The 17,596-nt window shown below is 38.8% G+C and overlaps 1 protein-coding gene across 38 annotated transcripts in view; it reads left to right on the top strand.

Annotated features, from left to right (window-relative positions):
- Window positions 1–17,596, top strand: part of LOC107323073 (intersectin-1) — a 115,566-nt gene that overhangs the window by 18,141 nt on the left and 79,829 nt on the right. For 37 of the 38 annotated variants that reach the window (XM_085528854.1, XM_085528798.1, XM_032448787.2 and 34 more), the window contains exons 2-4: window positions 8,594–8,653; window positions 13,165–13,257; window positions 14,447–14,510. In XM_085528854.1, coding sequence (XP_085384980.1) covers window positions 8,626–8,653; window positions 13,165–13,257; window positions 14,447–14,510 — 185 coding nt within the window. In that variant the 5' untranslated portion in view covers window positions 8,594–8,625. Of the gene's footprint in view, window positions 1–7,665; window positions 8,454–8,593; window positions 8,654–13,164; window positions 13,258–14,446; window positions 14,511–17,596 lie in introns of those variants that run through there. The other variant, XM_085528842.1, reaches the window with a different exon arrangement.

Consider the following 17,596-nt stretch of genomic DNA (forward strand, 5'->3'; position numbering starts at 1 on the left):
TTGAGGTCCCTTCCAACCCGGGTCATTCTGTGACTCTGTGATTCTGTGATCTCCACAGGCTGCAGGGGAATCCCAGCTCAGCACCTGGAGCACCACCTCCTCCCTTTCTGAGTGTGGTGCTCACAGGGCAGTTTCTTATGCTTTCCCCCTTACTGTCTCCCCTCTGTCACATAACTGTAGTACATTGAAAGCTGTTTGCTCTAGTCAAGCAGGCTAGTCAAGAACTGTTACAATCAACCTGTGACTGAACAGCTGGATCAAGTGTGACCAAAAGAGAATGTAGCAGCAATATTTGTCTAAAGGGCATAATGCATGTCTGCTCTTGGCCCTGATAACGTCATACAGGAGAGTTAAAAAGGCAGAGCTATGAAGACATACAAGCAGGAGGCCCATGGATGGGAGATGTTGGCTGTTTCACTTAATATTGATGCTGTAGCTTAATAGACACTGAATAACTCCTACTTATAAAACACAGTGTTGAAAATCTGTTTGCTTATGGCATATACCTTTTACCATACAACTTTTTATGCAGCTGATGATCATTGCTCTTCAAAGAGTTCAAAAGAGCAGATGCTTGTGGAAAACAAACTGGCCCATGCTGGAGCAGTTCAAAGAAAGGAGCCATCTGCAGTTTCCTTTATATCACCAACTTTATCCCACTTCTGCCCTATTAAACCTTTTTATCCTTCTGGCTTTGTCTAGGGGGAGGAAAGGGAAGGACCACACAGCTCCTGCACTCTCTCAACATAGACATGCTGACTCCAGGGTTTTACTTCCTTCTTACCCCACTTCTAGCATAACTTACTTTGAGGCAGAGTTGGAAAATATGAAGTGAAAGAGCTGAGAATGTCTGAATCTTTTCCCCCTTTTTACAGTGTCTTCAGCTATCGCATTTAGATGAGAGTTGGGATTTGCACAGCATAGCTTCATGGCATCAAGGTTGTTCTATGTGTGGTGAAACATTGTGATGGAAGACAGCTGCTGCTGTTTAAGAAAGACTTGATGACTGACCTATTCCCTTTGCTGTCCGTATTCATAGAGTCATAGAATACACCAAGTTGGAAGGAACCCACTAAGATTGAGTTGGCTGCTGGCTCCTCACAGGACCACCCAAAATTCAAACCCTACATCTTTGTTGTCCAGATGCTTCTTGAACTCTGGTGGGTTGGGGCCATGACTACTTTTCTAGAGAGCCTGAGAACATCAAGCTGGGAGATGAGATTTTTGATCCAGGCACATCTAATATTAGATGCAGTTCAAGATGCAGTTCAAATCTGTCTTGGTAATTCCTTTACATTTCAACCTTGTGACAGGAAGCACAGCTCTGCCACCTCCATCCCCTTGTCTCTTTTGAGCTCATGCAGGGATATATAAATAGGGTTTGGGAGGCTTTAGCTGCAGGAGGAATAGATCAAAATGATGTGTGAGGAGGCAGGAACACTGGGGTGACATGGTGAAACACGGGAGAGTTTATGTAGAGTTGTGTTGTTCCATTAGCAAACCTCTGGTACACTTAGGAGTTCTCTGCCTTGCAAGGGAGATGTACTACAGGGATGTACTTCTCATTATAGGATGTGGCTCAAAAGGACGGAAAGCATTTGTGCTGTGATACTCAGTGTAGGAATAAGGAAAGAGTTAATCTGCAAGACAAAAAAAATAAAATTATACTGTTCTGTAACTGGGCTATTTTTTGCTGAGGCGGTAAAGGGAGAAACAAGGTTACTTGTTATGTGGATTGGAAAGGTTAGAAATCTGACAAGGGAGAAATGCCTAGTGAAATAGAAGTCAGGCAGTGCTGCTTTGGGCTTTCAGAACAACTGTGCTCAACTCTCTGAACAAGCAGTGCTAAAAAGTCAAAGATGGCTAAGTTGAAAGTATGATGTGACTGTCAGCCTTTCCTTAGAATGATATACTAGTATATCTATAACATAAACCATGCACTTAGGCATTAGAAAACACATAGCCTTTGTCAGAAATTGCTTTCCTTTGGCTAAGGCTGAACTCCAGGCTTTGTCCACTTTTCTCTTTTGTTCCTAGTATGTCTTTTAAGGCATCGCCACTACTTAGTGATCCTTGAGCCTTGGAGACAGCTAGATTAACAGTTCTGAAATAAAGCATCACTGTTTCGTTTTGCCTAAGGTAAATAGCAGAACCGATCTTCTTTATCTGATTCTGTTAGCATTCACTGTAACTACAAATGAGTACTTAGTGGCAATTGAGATCACTGCTCAAGTTCATGTTTGTGAAGTAAGACAGACTTGGAGAGTCGAAGAGAATGTGATACTTTCATATCTAGCAGTGATGTCATGCATTTCCTTGTCCTTCCTGATAAATCCTTCTTGAAGTAAATGCCTGGCTATTATTAAGCTTATATTTGAGCTATAGCACGTATTTCTAACTACATAACTCTTGTGTTTCAGATTATCAGTATAACAGCTTGTTTTGAAGGGGGAGGAGTCAGAGCTTTTCAACTGCAGTTATGTAGATGCAACATTTACTATAAAAAGCACCTCTGTAAATAAGACAGCTATTAAAAAATGAAGTTGTAAGTGTTCAGAAACTTCTTAAAAGTGCATTCAAAACAACAACAAAAAAGAAGACAAAAATTCCCACCTTACAAGGTCTGGTGGCTCAGAATGAAGTCAGTGAATACTAAAGTGAAAATAAACCAAGGTTTTTATCTTATTTCTCCATGAAGATTTTTAGAACTAGTCGAGTGATAGAGTAGATTACATTTAAATTAAACTGTCATCTTTTTAAAAAGATATTCAAACACAGTTCACTCATGACTGGAATTATTGGATGAAATGCTGTCAAGATTAAACACCATATATATGTGTATAATTAGAAACAGCAATTCAAACAGTGCTGGTTAAAGTATACAACAAAATGCTCTTATCACTGCAGCCTTTGCTTGCTTTCCTCCCAGTGTTAATTCCATTTGATTAAATTGGAAACTGCTTAAGGGAGAGGCTTCTGCTTGCTTATATAGTCCTTAGTGTCCTGAAATATTTTAAATGCAGTACTTGGGAGCTATTTGAGTACTGCTGGTAATGTGTAGTCATCAGCAGTATTTCTTATCTGGATGAAGTTGTTGAATGTAATCACATTGGAAGATGTCAGGTTACTTAACTTTCTATTTCCAACTTTATCATTTAGTTTATCTGCTCCTTGCAGTTCCCTCGTGCAAAATATGTTCTTGTGGTTCACAATAAGAATGAAGTAGGTTTTTGTTCCAAGTTACACTGTTAACTTCTATCTTGAATTAGAATAGAATAATTGTTCAGATGGAAGGGAACTACAAATGAAGTCCAAGTGCCTGATCACTTAAGGGCTAACCAAAAGTTAAAGTGTGTTGGTAAAGACATTATCCCAATTCTTTTTGAATGCTGACAGGCATTGCACGTGATCTACCTCTCTGGGGTCTCCCTGAAGTCACCTGCTGGCTTTCTTTTCTCCTAGTCTTTACCTATGTCCAGCCTTACTCTGTCCCTCTTGTCCCTCCAGGGAGTTAGCAGCACCTCTAATTTAGTATTGTAAGTGAGCTTGCTAAGGGTACACTTCATTCCTGCATGCAGACCATTGATAAAAGCATTAAACGAGACTGGTCATACTTACCATACTTAGCAAAGCTTCTTTTCTACCTGACACAACAGAGGCCAGTGCAAACTCAAATTGCTTTTTGGCTTTCCTTATTTTCCCTTTACAGATGTAAACTGCAGCTCTGTATTCACTGTATGAAGCTAGGCCATGCTTCTAGAACTCATGTATTTTCTTGTTCTGCCCTAGTTCCGGGAGAAGCTCTGTACATGCAGGCTCACATTCTGTGCCATTTGCTTGGTGTGTGGCACAGTGGGATTGCCTACTCCCAGACTGTTAAAAGGTGGTTCTTGAAAGGCAACGGATTCCAATGGACCTCTAAATCTGCTTCGACAGATTCCTGGAGGACACAGCTAACTAGCTCCCTTCTCATCTTTCCCTTACATACAGCACCTGTTCTGCCTGTCCTTCCTGAGCAGCTTATATCTCTCCATTCCAGCACTTACAGAACTCATCCTACCAAGTCTCTCTGATGCCAATGACATTGTAGTTCTGAGAAAGAACCAAAGCTGCTATTTTGCCCCATGCTGTGTGTGTTGGTATACAAGCATTTCAGATGTTCTCTGATTCTGTTTGCTGTGGAGCAGCAGCAGGGACAATCCCTTTAAACCTGCCATCCCCAGACAGCGCCACACCAACCCTTGGCCAAAGCTCAGTGTTCCTAATGGTATCCCCTTCTCTAGTTGCTCCTAGTTTAAGGCCCTTAGTCGGTCTCACCAGGCTACAAGAGCCTTTTCTCCCATTGGCTGCCATTGCTTCCTGAGCTTTGGAATGGGGATTGTCATTCTTGTTTGCTTCAGAAGAATAGTGTTAACACTAATAAATGGTTATTTGATTGCTTCTCATCTGCTGGAAGAAAAAAGGAACACATCTGTGAACTTGCTCTGAAAAAATAGTCTTGAAAAAAAGAATATCCTGAACACGCTGCTTACTGGTTAAATGAGGAATTATTAATGTAAGTATTTTCAGGTTAATTGGAGAAAAGAACTCACACCTGAAAGTGTGAGCTACTGTAGCCTAGAAAACCAAGCAGTGTTGGTGAATGGGAAACTGGAGAAAACAGCGAGCCTGTTATTGATCTGGATAGCAAAGAAATCTGCTGACTGAGCTTTAATAAAGATGTCTCTGAGCATTAAAGGTCTGATTTGACCAAGAACGTTCTTCATATCGTTTCTCTTGAACTTGGACCTAACGTCTTGAAGAAATAAAATGTATTTGGGGCAGTGTATCCCTTAGGCAGCCGGAAGAGACAAAAATCTCATCACTCCTGGAAGAGGTTGAGATCTTTCTTCCAAAACCACTCGAAGCATAGTGACGGAACAAGATAAAATGACAGTGCAAGGCAATAAACAGTGGTCATAATTGCTTGCAAGTTTATTGTACACAGAGACATCTTTTTTTTTTCTTCTTTTTTTTTTTCTGGAGCTTCTAATACAGTTCTCAACATCAGGTTCATAAATGTCTCAATTTTTCCTGTTTTTAGGAAGTAAGGAGTTTGTTCTTTGTTAGAGTCCTCAGCAGTTTAATGACTTGGAGCAGAACAAAGAGAAGAGTGATTTGTTACAACATCTTTTGCCTACCTGCTGGGTTTGTAGTGATTTCTCTTCCATTTGTAGCCAGCTTACTCTTTTTAGCAGGTGATAGATACTATGTTTATGAAATTGACCTTCTCAGCCCTTTTGATCATTGCCACAGTAAAGTGAACAGCATCTGTGACTGTGCCCAGAGAAACAGTAGAACATCCTGACTACTGGGAGGGTGTTTCGGGATAGTAAATGGTACTTGTGAAGAACTGAAACTCTGAATAAGTGCCTAAAACTGGTAACTGTATTCATGATCTGATCTCCAAAGGGCAAGAGTCTTGAGTGCCTCAAATTATTTTCCAACATCTATCTAAAATAACCAGGCTTTGCTGAAACTGTTGATGTCCTTTCATTAACAGTAGTCTAAGGACTTTTCTGTGTAACATGGGAAAGCAACAAAACTTGCTGTTAGTCTGTGATAATCTCACGTGACATTCTGCCTGGGGGTATTTGACCATAACTTGGAATTCTTGAAAAGGATGTGGTTTATCTGGTTTTGTTTTTCCATTTTTATACTTTGTTTCTTGTAGGAAGGCAAGGTGACCGATAAGTTGCTTCAGGGATTACTGTATGTTTTGTATGCCCAACTGATCTTGTGAGTTACTGTTTTGGAATAGAAATGTTGTGCGGCGTCTTGAGGAGAGTAAAAATACAGGGTTTTTTTCTAGTGAAACTTGCCCATTCAGGGCCAGGCTGGATGTGGCTCTGGGCAGCCTGGTCTGGTGGTTGGCGACCCTGCACATGGCAGGGGGGTTGAAACTGAATGATCATTGTGGTCCTTTTCAACCCAGGTTGTTCAGTGATTTCACTAGTTTCACTAGAAAAAAACCTGCTATTTCATTTTTATCAACCCTGTTATTTTGAGAGTTAATACACTCTTCCCCTACTTTCCTTGCTGGAAATGGGTGCTCCCGTCTTTGTGGGCTTTTCACCTCCATAGTTCCAGAGAGGTAATACATTAAGCTCTTTTTGTGGGCAGGTGAAGATGAGTGGCTCAGAGCTTTCTATTGCTCTTTCTAAAGGAAACATAAAATATCTGAGCAAAATAAAATATTTGATGAACCCTTAACATTTCATTACTTCCTTAATTTTTCTTGTGTTGTTAAGGGGTTGAGGCTGGCTTTCTAAGGACAGTGCTTAGTAGTGGTGCGGTTGTGGTTCCCCTTACGGTCTCTTCTACTTCCTGCTTGAGCAACTTCTGAACTCTTGGTCAGCTGCAATCAAATCTGTTAGAGGGTTAAAATAAATAAAAACCAACCAAACAAAAAAACCCCAAAGTAATATGTCCCTACAAATATGAATACTAGTAGTTCACTAGAGAGAACCTACAGTTTTTATTAAGGTATCTATGTTTACCCATACTGTTTGGCTGTCATCTTTCCAGCTTCTACATCATTTTGTTTCACCATGCTAAGTCTTCCTGTTGGGGTTGTTGGGAGGATCAAAGAAGGGCAGGGGAAGGAGTTCATGCAGCAGTTCTTCAACCCAAATATTAATCAACCAAAAAAAAAAAAACCCAAAACAAAAAACAAACCCTACAAAGTCACTCACCATTAGAATGCTGTGTAATTCCTTTTCTCTTTTAACCTTCGTTTTCATACGTAACAAACCCTGAGCTGCTGGAATTAGCTGTCTGCAGTTGCAGAGTTTATCTGCAGAGATAGAGCCCTTGGGTATGTACCCCTTGGGGTTCAAATGAAATGTAAAATGAAATCTCTGGTTATGGAAGATGGATGTAACATTGGCAATAAACAGCAAACAAATTCTCCCACTGGAGAATATTGATCTTTTATTTCTTTTTCACTCTCTAAGTTCTTTTTCTTCTCAAGTCTGAGAGAGAGTCTGTCTTTCTGTTCCTGCCCTTCTGTGCCTGCCAGCCTTAAATGCCTTTCTTGTCCTCCTGCATATTATGGGAAATGGAAGCAGGGAGAGAATCTGCTCTGCTCATGTCTCTCCTACTCTCTTTTTGACTTGTGTGTAAAAGCTGCTTGTGCCATAAGGTTCAGTGTTATATCTGTGGCATTTATAAGAATTCTTGTAGGGTTTGCTCATAGACTTGAAAACAGAAGCATAGTGATAAAGGAAGTCTGTACACTTCAGAGTTTGAAAATACTGTATTTTAATCTTTTATGGTAATGAATTCCGTGCATGAAATTAGTATCGACCATGTTGCCTGGCGTTTGGGTGAAGGTTTCTGAGTTGTGTATCATGCTTGAGTGCTTTGCCAAATTATGAGGGAAAAAATTGCAACTGATGGGGAGATGCTGATAGGCAGAAGTGCTGGGTTGTTTTTGTTGTTGTGTCATTGTTTTTTTTTTTCTTTATTTTTTTCAGTGACATCTGTGGAGTGTATGTGTAGTAGGTTCCCAAGTTGGAAGCTAGAAGAGTATGTGGGAAGTGTGAAAGGGGGTGGGGAGAGGGGAGGAAGCAAGAAATTCAGACAAAAGGAAATTGTTGGTGCAAGTTAATGCCTTTTCTTAGTGATATTGATAAATTTCTGCCGCTGCTCAAGCAGTCTAAATAATTCTCCTTCTGATTCTGCTTCCTTTGCTTTTCTCCTGTTGCCTGGAAAACATGAGTGGAATCTAGTAGGACAAGAGGCTGCTTTCGCATTGTTTGGTGGCTCCGTGGCTGGCTATTGTCCCCTCAGCTCAGGCAATTCATGTCAGTCTTTGTGTGGAGCAAGAAAAATGTTTTCCCTGTTTTTTTGTTGTTGTTGCTAAAGATTAAATTTCTGGACTCTAGACTGCTTTTATTTGAAAAGCAAGCAGCATTAAGAGTATCACTCACCGACTAAAGTGTTTTTCCTTGTGATGTCAGCTTTAGTACTGAATTCATCTAAACACGCTTTGTGAGCTAACGGAGGGGTAAAGGAGTCTTGCAATCTAGTTTTGTTTTTTAATGTACTTGGTTTAAACAAAGGAACTTTAAGCAAGGCAGTGCATTACATGATTTTTTTGGTCAGGAGTAAAAACAGATCTCTGCCAGCCTTGTATGGATTCAACAGTTGGAACCAGAGCCAGTTTTGCTCTTTAGTAGGAGCAGAGCTGTTACACTTGGTAAAGTAACGCAGCATTGAGCAGCGTCACTGAGATCTTGTCAGTTGTGGCTGACTCAATTCTATTCTTTACTACATCACTGATTATTTATAAACGAAGATCATTTTTGAGGACATTGTTGGAACAGAACTGAAACGTAGCTATTTTCTCCTATTAAAGGACACTCATGGATGTATAGTGCAGTGCAAGAAATTCAACATTTAGATCTCATGTAAGTAACTGCTCTCACAAGCAGAATTTATATCACTTCTTCATCGCCTTGGTTTGTTCTGTACTAATTGATTATGTGGTGGTACACTGGAAGTGGAAGATGCTGTAACCGTGACTGTGTTTTTCTTTTAAAATTTTCAGGCATCCATTAATAAGCTAAAAGTGGAAGAACCATGGCTCAGTTTCCAACACCTTTTGGGGGTAAGTTGTTCACAGTGTATTCTGAAATATTCTTATATGCAAAAAATCTGTGTAAATGTCTTCCATTTGTCTTCCAAATATGTTCTGTATTGAAGTGTTTTTTGGTCATACACCTTTACCGTAGCGATATCTTAGCTGACTTGTGATGTTTTTGCAGACCCATTAGAGGACATGCTTGAAATTTTGCAAAGGCATGTCGGGAGGGTCAAGCAGAAAGGTTGCACTGTTTCCCTGTTTGCACATTGATTCATTGCAGTCCTCACTTTGTAACTAGGGCAGATCCAGGTGACACAGCGACTAACAGCAGGGCATATCAACATTCTGAAGGTACCTGGTTTTGTCTGCCTAAGTTTCCCTGCTCAGGCCTGTTTTGTTTGTTTGTTTCCCCAGAGGAGATCCTAAAATGTTACCTAAATATGATGACTTCTCGCTTCACAAGCACTGTTGGTGCTTGAGAAACAGATGTGATTTTTGTTTTAGGACTCCTGGACTTTTTCACTGCTAAAGAGTATGGCAGATGCCTTTGTATGCTATCACTTTAATCATCGTCCCCAAATCTGTGCTTAAATTAGAAGATAAATGTTTAGTAACTATTGGAACTTGTTTGATTCCATTTGAATGATGCATCTGTTGTGGACATTTCTTTGAAAATACAGATATGATTCTCATATATATGTTTACATAAGTGTGAGTAAATATACATAAATACATAAAAATGTATATACATATGTGTTTATGTATACAAATATATAAATATGTATAAATATGTGTACAAATATATAAATATATAAATGGAAGTCTAGTTTTTGGGATGTGATGTAGCTAGGAACCAAATTTCTATTTAACATTAGAGTTTCAGTAAGAGGCTTCAGAAGAAAAAAGCACATTGTTCAAAGTATGCAGTTGTTTGGATGCAATCTCTGCCACTGTGAAAAAGCATGTGAAACAAATCAAGAGAAATTTCTCTTTGCAATTGACAGCCAGAAGAAATATGTAATAGGAAGCTGCCATTCACTGCCTTGATTATCAGCCTTGGAATTACATCTTGTTTGGTGCCAGACATACTCAGTTGTGAACAAAACTGGCTACTGAAAGTTTTTATCAAATAAATTCGCTGATCACATAGGATACACTTCTAGATTATATAGGAAGATATGAAAAGCTTCATTTTCACACTCTAAGAGTAGTCATGATATGAATGGAATCTACTGGTTTGGACTCATGTATTCCCTTGTGTTTATAGTTAGGGCTGTGCTTTGCATGCACGCATATTTGAACACATACATTCTTACAGAAACTTCTTCAAAGCATTTTAATCTACCATCTTCAGAGAGTTCTTATTGCGTTGCAGATGGATAGCAGCTTTATTTTTTCAACTTTATGTATTACCATTTGATCTTGCATATGTTGTCCAGGATCTTGTTAACTGTACTATGTGACTTCAGGAAGGAAGGAATTCACATTTCTTCTCATACAGCTTTTCCAATCTGGCTACTCTACAGTGAGTAGCTTCAAATAAGCATGTGGTTAATGTAGTTTCTGGTGTATCTTTAATTTCAAATGTGGCGTGAGAGATGCCTGCTAATATATTTGTACTTAAACCAAATCTACCAGGCAGCATCATACCAATACTTACAAAAATGACACGAAAAATCTAAGAAACAAATGGGGTTGTAAAGAAATCTTTGGTTCCTGTGGGGGAATTATTCCCCTTTTCAAGAATCTGTCATTTACTGTTACCTGCAGTCACTGTTCAATATGCAGGTGAAATTTATTCAGTTTCCATCTTGGGAGACCTCTTGATCCAAACGTATGATCTGTAGTATTCACCTACATATAAATATAAATGCTTCTGGTTTTGGTTTTATTTCACTTCCTTCTATTTCAAGAATATTCCAGTCTTCATGGTGAATGGAAAGAGCACGGCACCCACCATTCAAAATGGAGTGACTCATGGATGTTCTAGAACACTGCTCATTTTAAGGATGACTATCTAAAAGAAGCAAATGTGCATAATAGGCTTTGTTTAATAGTTGGGGAGAAAATGGTGTGTGCAACCTTCTGTTGATTTGTTCATGAGAAGAAAATGCCCATTTCATGTATGAGAGTGCCCTGCATCACTTTTGCAGATGTGATGATTGCCAAGCCCTGTATAAGAACAGAAGCTTAGAGGGCTTGCTGCTGCCTTCAAGAATAACTTTCTAATGAGTCAGTTTTGTGGTTTGGTGACTGCTTCCTTTGCATTCAAATATGTTGCAGTGCACTGTAGCCTCTATGTTGGCATCAAGGATCTGAAGCCATGAATGATGTCTTGGTGCTGGGAAAGATCCCACTTGATGCTCTCCTATAGATCTCATTGTTTCCTCAAATAACAAAAGATGGAGATGAGGCACTATCAGAGGTGCCATTCATAGCCCTCCTGAAGAGACTGTTATACTTGCTTAACTTAGCATCAGTTCTTTTGATGTTCATATCCCCCAGAGGAGATCTACTGTTTTAATACCAACCAAATCTCTATCAGGAAGAAGAAAATACAGTCATTTGTTTTAGTTTCAGGGAATCCAGAGAAGAAAGCATTATTTTTTTGTTTTGAAATAGTTAATAACATTTTTTCTTACCTCAGATCAAAAGAGTTTTAGTTTGGGGTTTATTTCTTTTGGGAATAGATAGGAAGAGCTGTTTTTTGTTTTTTTTTTTGTGGTATTTTCAGAGGAGGAGGGAATACTGGAGTCATGTACACCTCAAACCAGGCTAGAGCAACTTAGAGGATCATTACATATGCTGTGGTATTTTTCTTTTAGTCAAACTATATTCAAGAAATTTTCTCTGCACGTGCACCTTACTGCATCCAGCTTTTTGATCTTATGCCAGACAAGAGTAGTCATGTTTCCATTACAGGCAGATGCTCATCTGCTGTTAGTTGGCCTACGCTGTGTATTGGTCATAAAGTCCTGCCAGAGGTCTGCATGAAGGTTGGGGAGATTATTGCTTATACTAAGTGTTGTGTTTTGGAACATTCACATTCATAGGAGAATCCAGTTTCATTCATATAGGCAGCACAGCTCTGAAACGTATTTACAGTGCCTCTGTTTCTTTGGAGTACTCCTAAAAAAACCAAATACCCTTTCTTTGAACGAGTTATTATCAACCTGCCTTCTAGAAATTCATAGATTGTCTGAAACAGAGATGAGAATTTGTTACCAAAGATAGAGTTTTATGTCATTAATGAAACTTAACATTTAAAAGGATGTTTCTCTCCCAGTTGTCCATTTCATTTTCTCTCAAAGTACCTTTTACCTCATCAAAGTAGTTTTTAATTAGAAGAAATTCAGGAGGCAAGAAATCCTCCTGTTCCTCTTATCTGCTGAGTTTGATTCTGCCTCACTCTATAAGCAGTTTGAAATGCTTGCTGTAGAGATTTATAGGCCCTATTACCTGAAAATGAGTCTCTGAGAATTTAGTGCTGGGACAGAGTGAATGTTAACTCTCTTCTTTATTCTCACAGAACAGTAATTCCAGTAACTAAGATGCCTTCAGATCACCGCATGTGTATACAGTAGGAGTTACAGGAAGTTGCATCAGCATAAGATACTTCTCTAGGTGTTGAAGTCATGATGTGTAACTGGTCTACAAATTGTTCAGACTAGTCTGCAATGCAGTATTAGTATTAGTGAAATGTCTAGAAGAGAGGAAAAACTGCTGAAAAAATTAAAGTAGAACTAAGGAACACGTTGTTGGAGCATAAGTACTGTAGAAGGTGCAGTAAATCTTAACGCACGCTGAATACTCGTGTCCAACTTACAAGTGTGGTGTGAAGAATCTGGGCTGCATAACATGATCTGATACTCAGACTTCTCAGTTTCAGAGGAAGGATGAGTGTGCTCCTGAACTGTGTTTCCCATGTGGTGCTATTGTTGCCTGTGAAAAATGTTAGCTGTCTTGTTGCATCACACTTCTCCTAGACAAGTATGAAGAGTTCTTCTCTTACAAGAGTACAAAACCATGTAATACACATCTCATGAGTTGACATACCTTTTCAGTTAGAAGAACTTGAGTTGCATTTCAGTTGTATGTGCTCTTTAAGGCAGCTGGCCCCCACCCCCTAAATATTTTGTTTTGTGACCTTTCTGTATTATGTCCTCTGATGTTGTCTTTTAATAACCCATTTTAAAGTGTGATTGCACTTTAGATTGACTAGTTATGACTTAAGATTCCCCTGAGCCAGATGAGTGAATCAGTGCTCAGCAGTCATGGTAATTTGTTAACATTTAGTTCTACTAGGATCACAAGTACCTCTTGTACACAAGTATCTCTTTAAGAATTCATGGAGCTTTCAGCTAGAGACTTCGGGGGAATAGCTTCTGTGTATTTGTATGTTGTTTTCATAGGTCCAAAATGGGATGATATACTCAGAAATAGTGTGGGAGAGGGAGAGCTAACTCACGACAAAATAAGGAAGGCTTTTTTAGGTGCTATTTTCTAATTATATTTCTCCATCTCTTTTCAACTAGGCAACCTGGATATCTGGGCTATTACTGTGGAGGAGAGAGCTAAACATGATCAACAGTTCCACAGTCTGAAACCAACATCTGGATTTATCACTGGTAATTAAAGAGATTTCAGATCTAATTTCATTTAATTGCATCTTAGGTAATGAGCCTAAGTATGTACAGAGCTGCCTAGGAGAAAATAGGACATAAGAATTTAGAAAATAGAACTTCACTTGTTCACTTTACATCTCGATATTTGTATGCCTCGCTGTTGACTCCACCATTTCTGATATTACACGCACACTATTCCTGGTTTATGCCACTTGATTTTTAAGTATAATTAAACTTGTTTGTAACTGGCTTTATAAAGTAGTTCTGTTGTGAGACTGTAGTAATAATTCAGGATGTGGAATCACCCCAATACATAGTAATATTTATAGTGCTTCCAATGTCCTTAATGAAGTAACTCACTGTCCTGGGTCTTGCTGAGATGGAATTAAACTTCTTCATAGCAGCCCATATGGTTCTATGTTTTGCATTTGTGACTGAAGCAGCTGTCCATCAAAAAAAATATTCCAGAGTATCAAATCAATATCACACATCACACTAGTGCATGCCTCCTGTTATAATGTTTCTGCTCTGTTAGGTAACAGACGTGATATAAAATCTGTTACAGTTCAGTGTGCAAGTTTGCACTGTTATTTATTGATCTCTTTTGATATTTAGTGCTATTGCTAGTTTGTTTACCTATTTTCTTTACAGGTCACAACATTTCCAAGAGCCCAATTTTTTTGTTATTGTTTTTTACTTTTAATTCATACTTGGAAAAATGAAATGCACCATTACATTAGAGGTGGGTTATCAGACTCACATCAGGATGAAGACCACTTTATTTAGTTAGTGCCAGCTGGCTATCATGGCACTAACAAAATATCAGGAAGTTTGTATTGGTACAAATTTTCTTGGAAAGAAATATTTTTCTTGTTCTCACAAAGAGTATGTTGCTCAAAGAGCCACTGACACAGATTAGGGAATGTGAACTATGAATTTCCTGTTATCCTGAATGTTCATGTCCAGGTGGTGCTGACTGTCACAGAGTGAAACAGCAAGTGCTTGCTGGAAATATCTTGTAGTTTCTCGAGTGACAAACCCAATTTAAATCTCTTTTTTTGTTATGTGTATGTAGCATTAAGTATTTATGGCTTTACTGTTGCTTCTGATTTAGATATTTCGATTTATAATTTCCTCCTTACTCATATATATATTTAGCATTTTCTGAAGTGATATCCTATTTATTTTACAGGTGATCAAGCTAGAAACTTTTTTTTTCAGTCTGGGTTACCTCAGCCGGTGTTAGCACAGATATGGTGAGTATATGCAGCAGGGGAACATTGTAGTTGACAGTGTGAAGCTTATTAGTACAGACTTGACAAGTAATAATATTCTGTATACTGGCATTTAAAGTCACCCATTTTGTCAAGCATGCTTCCTGAAGTCTACAATGCAAATATGCTTTCTAGTATAATATAGCTGTGTTTTGAAGTTACTTTTTCAGTTATTGGAAGTAGCTGTCCTACTTTCTGAAGTTAGTGATTTGGAAACTTCATTTCATACCACTGAATGCCTTGGTAAAACTTTACTAATAGCATTGTTAAGCATTGTAAGTAGTACAATGTAAGTAACTTAGTTGGATGGCTGAGCCCAAAGAGTTGTGGTCAATGGAGTTAAATCCATCTTTATTAACAATCTTGATGAAGGGATTGAGTGCACCCTCAGTAAGTTTGCAGACAACACCAAGTTCGGAGGGAGTGTTGATCTGCCTGAAGGGAGAAGGGCACTGCAGAGGGACTTGGATAGCCCGAATTGGTTTGCCAAGGCAAATTGTATGAGTTTCAGTAGGGCCAAATGTCGGGTCCTGCATTTTGGTCACAACAACCCCAGGCAAACCTACATACTTGGGGAGAAGTGGCTGGAAAGCTGCCTGATGGAAAGGGACCTTGGTGTACTGATGGACAGTTGGCTGAATATGAGCCAGCAGTGTGCCCAGATGGCCAAGAAGGTCAATGGCATCCTGCCTTGTATCAGGAATGGTGCGGTGGGCAGGACTAGGGACGTCATCCTGCCCCTGTACTCAGCACTGGTGAGGCCTCACCTTGAGTAGTGTGCTCAGTTTTGGGCACGTCAGTACAAGGAGGACACTGAGGTGCTGGAGCAGGTTGAAAGAAGGGCAACAAGGCTTGTGAAGGGCTTGGAGAATGTGCCCTATGAGGAGAGACTGAAGGAACTGGGGCTGTTTAGTCTGGGGAGAAGCAGGCTGAGGAGAGACCTTATTGCTCTCTTTCAATATCTGAAAGGTGCTTACAGCAAGAGAAGGGGTGGGTTCTTCTAATTGGTGACAAGTGACAGGACAAGGGGAAATGGCCTCAAGTTGTGCCAGGGGAGGTTTAGGTTGGATATCAGGAAAAATGTCCTTACAGCAAGGGTTGCTAAGCACTGGAATGGGCTCCCCAGGGAGGTGGTTGAGTCACCATCCCTGGATGTTTTTGAAAACTGTTTGGATGTGCTGCTCAGGAACATGATTTAGCTGAGGGTTGTTAGTTAGGGTAGTATGGTTGGGTCATGGATGGACTCGATGATCTTTAAGGTCTTTTCCAACCTGAGTGATTCTATGATTCTATAGTAAGAAAAGTATTTCTTATTGGGCAACCTATGTAACACCAACAAAATTTGTTATTAAATTAAGATTGGCAGTGGACTATTTCTGTTGTAACTAGAAATACATTTTGAAAGCTTGACATTTTTACTATTTCTTGGTGAATTTAGATACCTTAAAATGTACATTGCTGTGTATTACACAACACAGACATTTTTACAGTCTCCCAGTTCTTCATGCTGGAGAATTTCCTCTCCAAATCACATGAAATTTCTGGATTCAGAAAAGCTAACTTACATAGGCTGCTCATAATTTTCATTAGCTGTGTTACTGCAGGAACTTTCTAGAGTGGAAAAGCTACAAGAGCAACTCTTGGAAAATGTGTTTACTTTTCCTCTGCTGTTAACTGTTGAAAAGAAGGAGTGGTTTATTGAACTTAAGAAAACTTTTTGTTGTAATAAGGGCTTCCAAAGGCAGAATCTTGCACAGAATGGAGAAGGAATGTTATTTTCATTCAAGAAAAACATTTGCTTTGGAAATATGCATGCCTTAAAGAAGGGCTGAGTTTTCACAGCTTTTAAATAAATAGTTTATTTTTGTTTCAAATTACTTTTGTCTTACAAATATCAATTCTGATCTGGTTACCTTAGTTGCAGGAAGACTCAGTGGAAGTTCAGATGACCCTGTGGAACTTCTCTTGCCTCTTAATTAAAAAGCAAGGAAATTTTGGCTTACACAAAACAGCCTTTCTCCAAAATGATTCCATAGGCATGAGCTTTAAATAGGTGTTAACAAAACTAAACAGTTGTAAATAGTCTGACTCGAAAATCTCTTCCTCTCTGAATTATGTAGTTTTTCAGCCTCTTGAGAGGGAGAGAATCATTCCACTAGTTCTGTAGTTGTCATAGAGACAAGGCCTGAACTTGCACATTTTTTTCAATAAAGCTGAACTAAAACTTACTCATGCTGCCTTTTAAAGCCATACAAAACAATGTAGATATCTCTCCTTTTCACCATCTCTTCGTTTTTCAATTATCTCTGAATTAAGAGAAGTAATTACCTAAGTTAGAGTCTAGATCACTTGTATGCATTCACAGTTGGAATTAGCGTAACCAAGTAAGCCAATGTTGGCATAGTGGTAATAAAAATAAGAATCCCTTTAAAAAAATAAAGAAAATAAAAGAGAAAAAAAAAAAGAAAACAAATGAAAAGAAAATCTTTATTTTCCCACCACTTTAATTATTTAACTCTTTTCTTGATGGATCAGTGAATGCTTGTAACCTCCCACGTATTAATACTGTCCCACAGAAACAATAGCAGTCAGACTGTTTAGTGACATAAAGTCCATTTCGGCCACCAAAGGATGTCACAGTATGTTCCAGACCACACTGAAAAATGTGAATCACTGTTTGCTTTAACTCCTGGGGTTAAGATTTAGAAGCGAAACACTTGCTCTGTGAATCTAGAAGTTAATAGCAGTATCCTAAAATCACTATTCTGAATTTGGGCAACTTCCACAAATCTTCATATTACTTTTCTGATCCTGGAAATGTGGAATTGTATGCATCTTGGGTGTTGCAAGCATTTTTCTTATTTTTAATAATTCTACTTACTTGAATACAGTTTATTATATCAGTAACAGATGCAGGCAAGAGCATAGTATTTGTTTCGTAAAGGAATTATATCTGTCTGTGTGTTATATAATAGAATCGTATCTATGTGTAGATAATCCTATGCTAATAGAAATTTTAGTCTATTTTGTTGGTTGTGGAAGTTCTTATATAGAAAAACACAACTGGG

Source organism: Coturnix japonica, chromosome 1, assembly GCF_054131305.1.
Source record: "Coturnix japonica strain WE chromosome 1, WE-NBRP24, whole genome shotgun sequence".
NCBI classification, from domain to species: Eukaryota; Metazoa; Chordata; class Aves; order Galliformes; family Phasianidae; genus Coturnix; species Coturnix japonica.